The sequence below is a fragment of the Crinia signifera genome, chromosome 6 (genome assembly GCF_055691185.1).
Source record: "Crinia signifera chromosome 6, ASM5569118v1, whole genome shotgun sequence".
NCBI classification, from domain to species: Eukaryota; Metazoa; Chordata; class Amphibia; order Anura; family Myobatrachidae; genus Crinia; species Crinia signifera.
In genome coordinates this window covers 25496298-25511895 of record NC_139222.1, presented here as the reverse complement: position 1 = coordinate 25511895, position 15598 = coordinate 25496298, and the positions used below count along the sequence as shown (strand labels likewise).

The window sequence follows — 15598 nt, the reverse complement described above, 5'->3', positions numbered from 1 at the left end:
GGTCCAATTTGTCCATGATTTCTGCATTATGATCCATCTGGGTGCCCAATTGGATACGGTCCATCAAAGGATCTACCTGCCAGAGGTTCGTCACCAGACATTGCAGTCCTGCATCCGATGCCTCCTCTCCCTCAGATGGGTGTCCATTCATGCCTGCATGAGGGTCCTAGGTTTGATGGTATCTACCTTCTACATGGTGGAATATGTCAACGGGAGATCCTCACCAAGTGGTTGGGATCCTACGCCAACATCCCGTCTCAGCTGACAGCCCTGTCACCGACTGTGGGTCTCTCACTTTCTTGGTGGCTTCTAGGCCAGAACCTCACAGCGGGGAGACCATTTTGGATCCACCAGTGGACTCTCCTCACCACAGATGCCAGTCTCCACAGGTGGAGGGCAGTAACCTGACAGAAATCGTACCAGGGAACGCTCATGAAGCCAAACTGTCTATCAATGTCCCTGAACTGAGGGCAGTCTTCCGGGCCTTTTGCTTGATGGAACCCTGGCTCTGGGGTCGCGTTGTTCAGGTCCAGTCGGACAATGCGACAACGGTGGCTTATATCAACCACCAGGGTGGCACTCGCAGTTGGGATGCCATCGCGAAGACATCCCGCATTTTTCAATGTGCAGAGAAAAAGATCCCTGCTCTCTCGGCAATCTCTATCCCTGTCCTCAACTGGGAAGCGGACTTCCTAAGCCATCACACTCTGGATGCTGGCAAATGGGCCCTTCATTCGGTGTTCCAGATGCTGGTACAACGCTGGGGCAGACCGGAGATGGACTTGATGGCATCGTGCCACAAGCACAAAGTCACCGCCTTCCCTCTCATTTTGCTCCTCCTGATCGGCAAGTTGAAAGTGGAGGGAGGCACGGTGATCCTGGTGGCTCCCAGTTGGCCCAGAAGGATTTGGTTCTCAAATCTACAGGCCCTGTCAGTGGCCCCTCCGATCAGTCTACCTCTATGTCCAGACCTACTCTCTCAGGAACCGTGTCTACATCCAGACTAAAAGCATCTGGCTTTGACAGGGTGGCTGTTGAGACCTCCCTGTTAAGAGCCAGAGCCTTTAACTCAAGGGTAATCTCTACTATGCTCAGGGCCTGCAAACCTCCTTCAGCCGCTGCTTACCATCACATCTGGTGAGCTTACTTTTCCTGGTGTCGTGCTCCCCACTTCAATCCCAGGACTTTCCGCTTGGCCAGGATTTTGTCCTTCTTACAGAAGGGCCTGGAGGTTGGATTGCGCTTATCTTCTTTGAAGGTACAGGTTTCAGGTTTGTCCATCTTGTTCCGTAGGAAGATGGCGTTGTTGACAGATGTCCGCACATTGATGCAGGGTGTCCTACATGTCCAACCTCCCTTTTTTTCCCCAGTAACCCAGTAAGACCTTTCCCTCGTACTCGCTGCTCTTCAGACCCCACCGTTTGAGGCCTTTATGGTCAGTGGACCTTTATTGGCTCACCTGGAAGACCGTTTTCCAGGCAATTCCTTCCGCCAGGAGGGTGTCTGACCTGTGGGTCCCTGTTTTTGGTCTTCCATTCTGATCGGGCGTTTTTTTGATCTGTTCCTTCTCACCTCCCTAAGGTAGTGTCCAGAACTCACCTCAACCAGGAGATTGTGGTCCCTGCCTTTCGAGGGCCGGATGCTTCTCCTGAACAGTCTACCTTGGATGTGGTCCGTGCATTGCGCATCTATGTGCACTAAACTAAGCCTTTTTGCAAATCAGACTCTTTGTGCTCTATGGGATTCAAAAGAAAAGAAAGAAAGAGGTCGGCCTGCAACTAAGCAAATGATTGCTCACTGTTTTTGCTCTGTCATCTAACAAGCATACTTGAATGCCTCCCTCGGGGGTTCCTTAGGGGGTCAGGGCACATTCCACTAGGTCTGTGGGTGCGTCTTGGTCTGTTTGGGGTGGTGCAAATTTGCATGGGGGTGAATTGGTTGTCTGCCAACACTTTTTTGCGCTTTTACGCATTTGATACGTTTGCCTCCCAGGACTCTGCATTTGGTCACAGTGTACTTGGTGCGGCACAGGCGTATCCTCACCCTTAGGTGGCTGCTTTAGGACATCCCAGGATTAAGCCTGTGGCTCCTGACATGTCCCAAAGAATAAAATGAGATATATGTCTTACCTGTTAAATCTCTTTCGAGGATGTCAGGGGCCACAGGGATCCCTCCCTGCCTCGCCTGCTTTAATTCTGTTTAAAGTTAATAGTTCCTCCGTTGAGTGAACTATTATATGTTCTGTGTGGCATTTCTCTTCCTTCTCTTTGGTCTCCTGTCTTGGCTTGTTAAAATCTGAGCTGCCTGGCCTGGAGGCGGGGTAGAGAAGGGGAGGAGCCTGGTCTGCCTGGGAGACAGAAGAAGTTTAATCTCTTGGGTGCTGGTGGTCTGTAACTCCCACTCTACTACTCAGTGTTAAGTCTGTGGCCCCTGACGTCCTCGAAGAAAGACATTTAACAGGTAAGACATAAATCTATTTTTTTCCAACACACAGGGTTACACAGTAGTGAAGAAGACATCCGGTGAGCATGAGACACCCAGTAGTCGTCCTTGTGTGTCCGGAGGACAGAAAAGGACCCAGAGCCCCATCACAGTGCCCCCACCTCACTCACTGATACATGGGAGAGACGAGGAGCAGAAGATCCTGGAAATCACCAACAAGATCAACCAGCTGCTGACTGGAGAGGTGACTGCTGGGAATGGGGCATTATACAGTAACACCGGGGGATGTGACCGGATGAGGTGACTGCTGGGAATGGGACAATACAGTAACACCGGGGGATGTGAACGGAGAGATGACTGCTGGGAATGCGGCATTATACAGTAACACCGGGGGATGTGACTGGAGAGGTGACTGCTGGGAATGGGACATTCTACAGTAACACCGGGGGATGTGACAGGAGAGGTGACTGCTGGGAATGGGACATTATACAGGAACACCGGGGAAGTTGACAGGAGAGGTGACTGCTGGGAATGGGGCATTATACAGTAACACTGGGGATGTGACAGGAGAGGAGACTGCTGGGAATGGGACATTATACAGTAACACCGCGGGATGTGACCGGAGAGGTGACTGCTGGGAATGGGACATTATACAGTAACACCGGGGGATGTGACCGGAGAGGTGACTGCTGGGAATGGGACATTATACAGTAACACCGGGGGATGTGACCGGAGAGGTGACTGCTGGGAATGGGACGTTATACAGTAACACCGGGGGATGTGACCGGGGAGGTGACTGCTGGGAATGGGACATTATACAGTAACACCGGGGGATGTGACCGGGGAGGTGCCTGCTGGGAATGGGACATTATACAGTAACACCGGGGGATGTGACCAGAGAGGTGACTGCTGGGAATGGGACATTATACAGTAACACCGGGGGATGTGACCGGAGAGGTGACTGCTGGGAATGGGACGTTATACAGTAACACCGGGGGATGTGACCGGGGAGGTGACTGCTGGGAATGGGACATTATACAGTAACACCGGGGGATGTGACCGGGGAGGTGCCTGCTGGGAATGGGACATTATACAGTAACACCGGGGGATGTGTCTGGGTGATGACTGTATCACTGTGTATGTCAGGTTCCTATAAGGTGTCAGGATGTCACTGTCTATGTCTCCATTGAGGAATGGGAGTATATAGAGGAACACAAGGATCTGTACAAGGAAGTGATGATGGAGAATCACCGGCCCCTCACATCACTGGGTAAGAGGAGATTTAATTTTATTGTACGTGATATTGTACACTTATCATCTGCTAATCACACTTTTACAATATACTCAGTCCCTGTGTATCTCCTACAGATGGGGCCAGTAACAGAGATACCCCAGAGAGGTGTCCTTCTCCTTATTCCCAGCACTGTACAGAGGAGACTCACAGGACCCCACAGGAGGATCAGGTAGGTGGGATTTAGGGTCTCCTCAATATACCAGAGTGACTGTCACTATATGAATTGCAGCAGGTGTGTGTGTGTGTGTGTGTGTGTGTGTGTGTGTGTGTGTGTTATACACTGATAGTCTACTGTGTAATCTCCATAACATCAGACATTACTAATTACTAATGTGGTATTTTTTAGGTTCGGTGTGAAGATTTGTCTGATATTAAGGTAGAAAAAATAAAGGAAAAAGAAGAGACGTATGTGACTGACATTAAGGCAGAAGGAGAAGAGTCTTATGTGACAGATAAGGAAGAAGATATAGAAACAGAAGACACATGTATGTGGGGTGACTGGGAAAGTAAGAAGGAGGAAATCCCTACAGATATCAGCACAGGTGAGAAATAATCACCTGTTACATATTTTCCTTCATATGTCAGGAGCCGTCAGCCCCTATTATACTCCTGCTCTCCCCCTCACATCATGTCACTGTGTATTACCAGCCCAGAGATCTGATCAGTCTCCTCCCCACACTCTCTGGTGTATCTCATACATCAGGAGACATCAGCCCCTATTATACTCCTGCTCTCCCCTCACATCATGTCACTGTGTGTTACCAGAGATCTGCTCTCCCCCTCACATCATGTCGTGTGTTACCAGCCCAGACATCTGACCAGTCTCCTCCCCACACTCTCTGATGTATCTCATACATCAGGAGCGATCAGCCCCTATTATACTCCTGCTCTCCCCTCACATCATGTCACTGTGTGTTACCAGCCCAGAGATCTGACCAGTCTCCTCCCCACACTCTGTGGTGTATCTCATACATCAGGAGCCATCAGCCCCTATTATACTCCTGCTCTCCCTCTCACATCATGTCACTGTGTGTTACCAGCCCAGAGATCTGACCAGTCCCCTCCCCGCACTCTCTGGTGTATCTCATACATCAGGATCCTATTATACTCCTGCTCTCCCCTCACATCATGTCACTGTGTGTTACCAGCCCAGAGATCTGATCAGTCTCCTCCCCACACTCTCTGGTGTATCTCATACATCAGGAGCCATCAGCTCATATTATACTCCTGCTCTCCCCTCACATCATGTCACTGTGTGTTACCAGAGATCTGACCAGTCTCCTCCCCACACTCTCTGGTGTATATCATGCATCAGGAGCCATCAGCCCCTATTATACTCCTGCTCTCCCTCTCACATCATGTCACTGTGTGTTACCAGCCCAGAGATCTGACCAGTCTCCTCCCCACACTCTCTGGTGTATCTCATACATCAGGAGCCATCAGCCCCTATTATACTCCTGCTCTCCCCTCACATCATGTCACTGTGTGTTACCAGCCCAGAGATCTGACCAGTCTCCTCCCCACACTCTCTGGTGTATCTCATACATCAGGAGCCATCAGCCCCTATTATACTCCTGCTCTCCCCTCACATCATGTCACTGTGTGTTACCAGCCCAGAGATCTGACCAGTCTCCTCCCCACACTCTCTGGTGTATCTCACTTTTACAATATACTCAGTCACTGTGTATCTCCTACAGATGGGGCCAGTAACAGAGATACCCTAGAGAGATCTCCTCCTCCTTATTCCCAGCACTGTACAGAGGAGACTCACAGGACCCCACAGGAGGATCAGGTAGGTCGGATTTAGGGTCTCCTCAATATACCAGAGTGACTGTCACTATATGAATTGCAGCAGTTGTGTGTGTGTGTGTGTGTGTGTGTGTGTGTGTGTGTGTGTGTGTGTGTGTGTGTGTGTGTGTGTGTGTGTGTGTGTATTATACACTGATATTCTACTGTGTAATCTCCATAACATCAGACATTACTAATTACTAATGTGGTATTTTTTAGGTTCGGTGTGAAGATTTATCTGATATTAAGGTAGAAAAAATAAAGGAAAAAGAAGAGACGGATGTGACTGACATTAAGGCAGAAGGAGAAGAGTCTTATGTGACAGATAAGGAAGAAGATATAGAAACAGAAGACACATGTATGTGGGGTGACTGGGAAAGTAAGAAGGAGGAAATCCCTACAGATATCAGCACAGGTGAGAAATAATCACCTGTTACATATTTTCCTTCATATATCAGGAACCATCAGCCCCTATTATATCCCTGCTCTCCCCCTCACATCATGTCACTGTGTGTTACCAGCCCAGAGATCTGACCAGTCTCCTCCCCACACTCTCTGGTGTATCTCATACATCAGGAGCCATCAACCCCTATTATACTCCTGCTCTCCCCCTCACATAATGTCGTGTGTTACCAGCCCAGAGATCTGACCAGTCTCCTCCCCACACTCTCTGGTGTATCTCATACATCAGGAGCCACCAGCCCCTATTATACTCCTGCTCTCCCCTCACATCCTGTCACTGTGTGTTACCAACCCAGAGATCTGACCAGTCTCCTCCCCACACTCTCTGGTGTATCTCATACATCAGCAGCCATCAGCCCCTATTATACTCCTGCTCTCCTCCTCACATCATGTCACTGTGTGTTACCAGCCCAGAGATCTAACCAGTCTCCCCCCCACACTCTCTGGTGTATCTCATACATCAGGAGCCATCAGCCCCTATTATACTCCTGCTCTCCCCCTCACATCATGTCACTGTGTGTTACCAGCCCAGAGATCTGACCAGTCTCCTCCCCACACTCTCTGGTGTATCTCACACATCAGGAGCCATCAGCCCCTATTATACTCCTGCTCTCCCCCTCACATCATGTCACTGTGTGTTACCAGAGATCTGACCAGTCTCCTCCCCACACTCTCTGGTGTATCTCATACATCATGAGCCATCAGCCCCTATTATACTCCTGCTCTCCCCTCACATCATGTCACTGTGTGTTACCAGCCCAGAGATCTGACCAGTCTCCTCCCCACACTCTCTGGTGTATCTCATACATCAGGAGCCATCAGTCCCTATTATACTCCTGCTCTCCCCCTCACATCATGTCACTGTGTGTTACCAGCCCAGAGATCTGACCAGTCTCCTCCCCACACTCTCTGGTGTATCTCATACATCAGGAGCCATCAGCCCCTATTATACTCCTGCTCTCCCCCTCACATCATGTCACTGTATGTTACCAGCCCAGAGATCTGACCAGTCTCCTCCCCACACTCTCTGGTGTATCTCATACATCAGGAGCCATCAGCCCCTATTATACTCCTGCTCTCCCCCTCACATCATGTCACTGTGTGTTACCAGCCCAGAGATCAAGTCTCCTCCCCATACTGTAACCCACAATTACCCCAATCACAGCAGACTCTGTGGTGTTACGTTACCTGTGTTGCCACCTCGAGTAGGGGTAACCAGTGACTAGGACAGGGGTGGCCAACCTGTGGTTTTCGAGCCACATGCAGTTCTTTTGTTCTTCACCTACAGCTCAGCGAACCCCCTCACTCGCAGCACTACCGGAATGTGCAGCCAGAGCATAAGGGAATGACACGGCGCATGCACTGTCACGCTAGGATGCTGGCATCAGCGTCTCTGGCTTCATGTGTGTCCTCCTACTTCTGCCATCTTGAGCCCTCCGGACTGCAACCCAGGGCCTTGGTACGCAGGCCCCTTTTCAGCATTTATAATTATACTAGTAAGCCCTCTCGAAGCAAAAGCTTCAAAAGTTAGTCTGCTACATTCTGTGTTTGCATCTGTGGGAAAAAGATGTAGTTTAACTCTCTGCCAGCAGATGGTAGTCTTTCGGAGACTCAAGGACACTAGACGTGTGTGTATGTGTGTCTATGCGTGTATGCAAAGGAGAGGAGGTAGTTGGTAACTAGTTACCGACTGGTGTAGGGGGCGCAATAGATATAAGGCGCTTTGCCAAGCAGCAGTGTGGGTAGGGGGTAGTCAACCTCCTCTTTTGGTACAAAAAAAACAAGGGGATACACTGCGCTATGCAATAAATAATAATGATAATAATATTAATAAAATAGATAATAAAGGAATGTGTGCCAATTGGATAAAAATGACAATGGCTTTAATGAACATCAGACATAACATAACATTCTAAAAAGTGATGGAAATGGGCAATAAAAAAGGTAAAAAATGTTCCAGTTCATACGGTACCGTACTGAAGAAGTCCACTGATGGGTGGGTCCGTTCCTATAGTGTCTCCTAATAGGTAACTGGTTTTATTTTGTATCCAGTATGTCCAGAATCCGCCCGCGGTAGGTATTATTGGTGGAGAAGCACTCTCCTACTTGTAGTGGATAGCCTCCGTCCAGGTTGGATCATGGAAGGGCTTTTGCTAAGTTTACCAACTGATGCCCATAATATTTGTGGAAATAAAAAATGGAGACTGGTCCAGATCCTAAATAGTGGATGGTGGTAGAGTCCAGAACTGGATAGGGGTACCCTCTTGGTCCACCATTAGAGCGGCTCTTGGATATAGAACTGCCATGCACCATCCTCCGCCAGCCGCTGTCCTCCAACAGAATGAGGCGCACAAGACGTTTGCGTGCCCCATTTTGTCAGAGGCTGTAGCCGCCTGTCTCCCTGCACCTGCCCACTCTGCCCCAGCCTGGCCCCACTCCCTACCAGTCTCCCGGTCATTGCTCCCTGCCGCATTGCTGTTGGGGATGCGGGAACGAGTGAGCCACTCGCGCACCCGGTCAGCTGGTCCGCCAGCACATGAGATTTGGCGGGGCAGGCTGGCTGATGGCGGCTCTATCTGTACATATATAGATAGTTATATACACTGCTGCTTGTCCCGGCTAAGGTTCGTTGTGGACCCAGAGGATTATGAGCTGTAAGTGGACTGGAGTAGTGAGGACAGAAGCTAGCGGGTTTAATATAAGACTTTCTCATAGATGGGAAGGGTTAAAAGTCTTTGGCTAGAATGAAATGAAGCAATGCAGGAATACTAGAAGACGTGAAGCTGGATATCAGCAGAGGAGGATTTCCAGATGACTGAAGCTGGGGATGCCAGCACTGCAGGAAGACGTGAAGCTTGCTAACAGCAGAGCAGGATTTCCAGATAGCTTGAGCTGGGGATTGCAGCAGATCAGGATAGCTGAGTGGCTTCAGGCTGGGAACACCAGCATGGCAGGATAACTGGATAGATTGAGGCTGGGGACTCCAGCAGGGCAGGATAGCTGAGTGGCTTCAGGCTGCAGACATCAGCAGGGCAGGTCAGATAGCTTGAGCTGGGGATTCCAGCAATGCAGGAGAGCCAGATGGTACAGAGTCAGGAAGTGCAATAGATGATAGCTGCACTGTGTTATTAAGGAGCTCCTTACACGCTGACAGACAACAAAGCACTGACAGGCTCCTTTGGCTTTCTTGGAAACTTGATATGGAACTGTTTAACAAGAAGAGGAGCAAGATGATCTGCGAAGATCCAAGATCTTTTCTCAGGACCATATCCTCGCCGATCAATAAGATATTGAAGAAGACCATAACGAATATGGGAGTCCAGAATCTTGTCAGTTTCAAATTCCATACCATGTTGAGTACAAATTTTAGGGCCAGAAGGAGAACAAGACTGGAATCACTTCAAAACAAGAGCTTTGAATGCGGAGATATGGAGGAAGTTTGAGCTGAAAGGCAACAGGATTAATTACATTTCTGAATGACAAAGGGTCCAATGTAACAAGGTGGAAATGTCATGGATGGAACGCTTGGATGAAGGTTACGTGTTGTCAACCATACTCTGTCACCTGCTTGAAGATGAGGTACAGCTTTTCTTTTCCAATCTGCAAAAATGTATACCGCTTGGAAGACTTTTTCCAGAGAAAAATGAACTGTTTTCCATATTAGAAGCATGTCTTTGAGAGCAGCTTGAACTGCTGGGACATCTAGCGGTGGAATGAACTGAAATTCTGCGACCCGTGGATGCTGACCGAAGACTGCTAAGCATGGTGTTGTGCCCGGAGAAGAATGGTAAGCATTATTATGAGAAAATTCAGCCCATGGAAGTAGGTTGGCCCAGTTATCCTGTGAGAAAGAAAGAAACATTCGAATAAATGTCTTGATTGACTTGTTAGGTCTGTCCATTGCTCTGATGGTTATAAGCTGTGGAGAACTTCAGTTTGATTTGCGCAAGATGTGCAACGAGGTTTCCAAAACTTTGACACAAATTGAACTCCTCGGTCTGATACAATTTCTTTTGGAAGACCATGAAGATTAACTATTTCAGTAATAAACAGCTTGGAGAGTTGAGGAGCAGAGAACAGACCCGTGAGTGGAACGAAGTGTGCCATTTTTTAAAAAATTGGTCCACAATGACCCAGATGGTATTCTACCCTTGCAATGGAGGAAGATCTGTGACAAAATCCATTGATATGTGAACCAATGACGGACAGTAATGGATAATGGATGTAATGGACCTACGGGTGCTTGATGGGGTGACTTATGTTGACACAAGAAGCAACAACGTTTTTTGTAACTTGTTGCATGGTGAGCCACCAGTAGGATCTTCCCAGGGGTTCAATGAGTTTTGGGTCCCCTGTATGTCCTGAGAACAGAGAGGAATGTGCTCATTGAAGAAGTTGCTTATGAACATTAGGAGCAACAAAGGATTTCCCTGTAGAAGGAGTAGATCTTGCTTTAGTTGAAGCAAATACTCACGGATTCAGAATTGGGCGAGGTTCATCCGGAGAAGAGTCCTCCTCAGGGCAAAGTGAACGGGATAGGGCATCTGCCTTCCTGTTCTGAGGACCAGGCCTATAGGTGAGCTTGAAGATAAACCAGGAGAAAAACTGTTACCACCGGGCCTGGCGAGGAGAGCAGCACTGAGGACTCCTCAGAAGCAGCAAATTACGGTGATCTGTGAATACAGCAATCGGGTATTGAACTACTTCTAAAAGATATCGCCACTCTTCAAAAGCAAGTTTAAATCGCAAGTAATTCTTTCTCCCCAATAGGATCAGTTTTCTCCGGAGAAGAGAATTTTCTTGAAAAAGAAGCCCTAGGATGAATCTTTTCATCAGCAGAACGTTGAGAAAGGACCACTCCCTATTCTTCAGAAGAGGCATCAGCTTCTAATATGTAGAATTGTAATAAGTGGCTGTAGTTGGCAAATTCAGATTAGACATCATGGACTCACTAATGGTATTATTAGCTTATATTTATATGGGGCTTGTCAGGATCCGATCAGTTGATGGATCGAATAAATCATGCCTCCAATTATTATGTGTGAGAAGAAGGCATTTTGTGTAGTCTGTTCGTGAAATCATGTCTTCTGTTGTTATTATTATTTGTGAAATCAATGTATTTCTTCTGTACTGGTGAACTATTGGTGACCCAGGGAGGTTGGGTCTGTATTCCCTCAGAGTGACCATCTGTAGAAATCCTCTGAAGTTATATTGTCAGATAAGATCTGAGACCCCTCATAAACCATGGTCCGGAAGAGAGGTCAGAGATTGTCACCCTCCTCCAGTTCAGATCACTTATCAGTGAAGCCTGTCTGTTATGCATCTCACTGGATAAGGAATGGGTATCAATCACTTTGAAAACAGCAGATGAATTCTGTATGTACTGTAGAAGTTCCATTATCTAGGACATTCACTATGTACAGCAGGGAAAGGGTCAAAATCCCAAGGGTGGGAGGGATGAGGGAGCCTGCAGAGAAAACCACTCTCTTGTCAATATTTGAGTGTTACTTCTTGGGGGAACAGCAAGCTGGCTGGAAGCAACCGGAGATTTCATGTGGAGATCCCCCCACTACAGAACCGGTGTAAGATACAGTTCTGTCATTTTTCCCTTTTATTTTGATGTACTTCTCTTGTGTGTACTTTTAAAATCATTGTAATATCTTGTAACCATTTTTATCACTAAAGCTCTGTAGTATTTCTAGGAATAAATAATACATATTTTTCCAGTTTCTGATTTTGTGTTCTTAGGACCTGTAAGCCAAAGAAGAGAACGCTACAATGTTACCATTTTTATATTCCGTTGTGTGGTCAGGTGCGATCAAGGCTTAAATCAGGCTTTGCTGGTGGCAGTGTACCTCATAGAGGGGACTCGTGTGTCCAAAGTGAACCCCAGTCACGGCCGAAGCTGCTCAGATTGACGTATCTGCAGAGGCGACCGGTGGGTCCGTGACAGGGCTCATTTATCACCATCCGCATCTGAGGATGACTTAATATCGGCAAAACGCGAAATGCGATCATTGAATACATTGCACGAATGTATCAATTATCAGTGCAAATTGTACTGACTCCCAAATCGGGGATCAGATGGAGGTGCACCCGCACAAGTTGTGCATACAGACAAAGCAGCTGCTCCGGTGTATAGAGCCCTTTATCTCCCTGATGATGTACCAGCGTTCCCACTGCAATGCTGGTTTCTCACAGAGAGCTTCCAAGTGGGCAGATATCCCGGCTGGTTGGGACATATAACCCTATGGTGTAGTAATGTCTGGGCAGTGCAGCAACGGATCCCCCTCCCAGTCACAATGACACCTTCCCCATGCACCACGACCCCCCCCCCCCCCCGGATCGGCTCTTCGGGGTTCCCTTCTCCTGCAACCCCTGGTGCTTTAAAGTGACTTGCCACTTTGCAGCTTCACTTTACTGCACCAGGGGACACCGCGCAGCAGGAGGCCCCATAGACTTGCAGCAATCCCCAGACCCTGGGGAGGTGAGTATGATTGATTGTTTTATTACACTGTGATCAGCCTGTGTGACATTGGACACACACAGCTGATCACCCTGGATTCGTCCCCGCACAGCTCTCTATGCCTAGGAGCAGAGAGAGCTGTTCAGAAGCCCAGAATTTGCATCTGAGCCCTCAGATTCGCTAGACTGAGGATCATAGAGAGGGGATACAAAGTGGATAGACTGAGGATCATAGAGAGGGGATACACAGCAGAGAGACTGAGGATCATAGAGAGGGGATACAGAGTGCAGAGACTGGATCATAGAGAGGAGATACAGAGCGGAGAGATTCAGGATTATAGAGAAGGGGATACAGAGCAGAGAGATTTAGGGTCATAGAGAGGGGATAAAGAGTTGAGAGACTGAGGATCATAGAGAGATAGGATAGAGAGCGGAGAGACTGAAGATCATAGAGAGGGGATATAGAATGACAGCAAGAAATTGAGGATTAGGCTCTGGAAGGAATGGGAGCCAGTGTAGGGCCTGTAGGAGAGGGGGGGCAGAAGCAGTCAGGTTGGGGATGAGCCATGGCCAGAGTTCACTAGCGCCCGCACGGTTTCCATTTGGAAGTCGACAATCAGCTCAGATTTAGGGGTTTATTTACTAAAAGTTCAATAAAAATTCAATATTAATCAATGTTGGGCTGCCAGGGCTAAAACACCCATTTACTGACGGTTGGATTTTTATATTCATTGTTAAATGTTAGTAAATGTGTCCTAGTCCTGGAAGTCCAGCATAGATTAAGAGCGAGTTTAAAAAGATCAATATTGACCTTTAGTAAATATATTCCTCAGGCTGGGTAGATACTTATATAGCTATATCTGTGGACGGATCGCGCAGTGTGTTCTCCATACACCCTGCTCAATCCATAGTGACTGGTGTCACAACTGCTGCCCATCACCGCTGCCTACTGCAGCGGGTGTACAGGAGGTCAGGAGATCGCCCTCACACACCGCACCATGCACCAGCTTTATGTATGTTGACCATGGGCTGAGTTGCAGAGCTGACGCGATATATCTGAAGGACATCATTCACAGACCTATCACTGACTGACAGACCAGCGATATATCGGCCAGTGTGTGCGCAGCATTAGACATGTTCAGTTTAAGTGATAAAACATCAATGAACATTTCCTTCTCAATGTAAACAATTCATCTGTTTCCTGTAGATGGGCACACAAGCAGGAATACCTCGGAGGGAGATCTCATTGTGGCTCCAGATTATATACTAGAAGATAAGAACATCAGACAAGATTCTCCAGAAGAAAAACCCATTATCCCCAATACAGACCCAACATTTCCCAGTGCAGATATTTCATCTGGTCCCTCTAGTCATGAGGAACCTTCTCCTGATCATTCAGACCTTACTGCACACAGTACAGACCATAAAGATGATACAGTATCATCCAGTTCTGGGTTTGGTAAGAGTTCTATACATCAGTCAGTTTCTGTTTTACATCAGAGTCGTCGCAGATGTGAGAGACCATTTTTATGTTCTGAGTGTGGGAAACGTTTTAAAAAGAAATCACATATTGCTAGACATGAGAGAACTCACACAGGTGAGAAACCATTTCCATGTCCTAAGTGTGGGAAATGTTTTAAAGATAAAGCCTATCTAATTATACATGAGAGACATCACACAGGTGAGAGGCCATTTTCATGTTCTGAGTGTGGGAAATGTTTTGGACTAAAAGACAGTCTAGTTAAACATGAGAGAATTCACACAGGTGAGAAACCATTTTCATGCTCTGAATGTGGGAAATGTTTTAGAGATAAATCAACTCTTGTTAGACATGAGAGACTTCACACAGATGAGAAACCATTTTCATGCACCGAATGTGGGAAATGTTTTAGAGATAAAACAACTCTTGTTACACATGAGAGAAGTCACACAGGTGAGAAACTATTTTCATGCTCTGAATGCGAGAAATGTTTTACAAATAAATCAACTCTTGTTACACATGAGAGAAGTCACACAGGTGATAAACCATTTTCATGCTGTGAATGTGGGAAATTTTTCATAAAGGAATCAGCTCTTGCTATACATGAGAGAATTCACACAGGTGTGAAACCATTTTCATGTTCTGAATGTGGGAAATGTTTTAAAGTTAAAGCAAGTCTTGTTATACACGAGAGAATTCACACAGGAGAGAAACCATATTCATGCTCTGAATGTGGGAAATGTTTTAGACAAAAAGACAGTCTAGTTAAACATGAGAGAATTCACACAGGCGAGAAACCATTTCCATGCTCTGAATGTGAGAAATGTTTTAGAGATCAATCAAGTGTTGTTAGACATGAGAGAAGTCACACAGGTGAGAAACCATTTTCATGCTCTGAATGTGAGAAATGTTTTGCACATAAATCACATCTTATTGCACATGAGAGACATCACACAGGTGAGAAACCATTTTCATGCTCTGAGTGTGGGATGTGTTTTAGAGTTAAATCAACTCTTGTTGCACATCAGAGAAGTCACACAGGGGAGAAACCATTTTCATGCTCTGAGTGTGGGATGTGTTTTAGAGTTAAATCAACTCTTGTTGCACATGAGAGAAGTCACACAGGTGAGAAACCATTTCCATGCGCCGAATGTGGGAAATGTTTTAGAGTTAAATCAGCCCTTGTTGCACATGAGAGAAGTCACACAGGTGAGAAACCATATTCATGCTCTGAATGTGAGGAATGTTTTACACATAAATCACATCTTGTTACACATGCGAGGTTACATACAGATGAGAAACCATTTTCATGCTCTGAATGTGGGAAATGTTTTACAAATAAATCACATCTTGTTACACATGAGTGCAGTCATACGGGAGATAAACCATATTCATGCACTGAATGTGGGAAATGTTTTAGCGATAAATCATCTGTTCTTAGACACCAGAAACGGCAGCATTGATACTAAATTCCTCTATCTTCCATCGAGTGGGGATTATTAGATAGACAGTGTCAAGACAGGTCAATAGGTCTACACTGAAAATCAGCATAGGAACGTTTAACAGGGTCAAAATGTCGACCTGAATAGGTCGACATGAGTTTTTTACACATGTTTTGGTGTCAGTGTTGACATGGACTCCCAATTAGTGCAAAGCATAACCCCACC

At 46.9% G+C, this 15598-nt stretch overlaps 2 protein-coding genes across 5 annotated transcripts in view; one reads left to right on the top strand and one right to left on the bottom strand.

The window, feature by feature from the left end:
• LOC146009552 (uncharacterized) overlaps positions 1–15598 on the bottom strand; it is a 485071-nt gene that overhangs the window by 204072 nt on the left and 265401 nt on the right. The gene's annotated exons all lie outside the window — the stretch shown is intronic.
• Positions 1–15598, top strand: part of LOC146010134 (uncharacterized) — a 53645-nt gene that overhangs the window by 37794 nt on the left and 253 nt on the right. For 2 of the 4 annotated variants that reach the window (XM_083151072.1, XM_083151071.1), the window contains exons 3-9: positions 2495–2686; positions 3589–3712; positions 3811–3905; positions 4083–4278; positions 5434–5528; positions 5744–5939; positions 13659–15598. The exon at positions 13659–15598 is cut by the window's right edge and continues 222 nt beyond it. In XM_083151072.1, the coding sequence (XP_083007198.1) occupies positions 2495–2686; positions 3589–3712; positions 3811–3905; positions 4083–4278; positions 5434–5528; positions 5744–5939; positions 13659–15394 (2634 nt within the window). In that variant the 3' untranslated portion in view covers positions 15395–15598. The remainder of the gene's footprint in view (positions 1–2494; positions 2687–3588; positions 3713–3810; positions 3906–4082; positions 4279–5433; positions 5529–5743; positions 5940–13658) is intronic. The other 2 variants (XM_083151073.1, XM_083151074.1) reach the window with 2 other exon arrangements.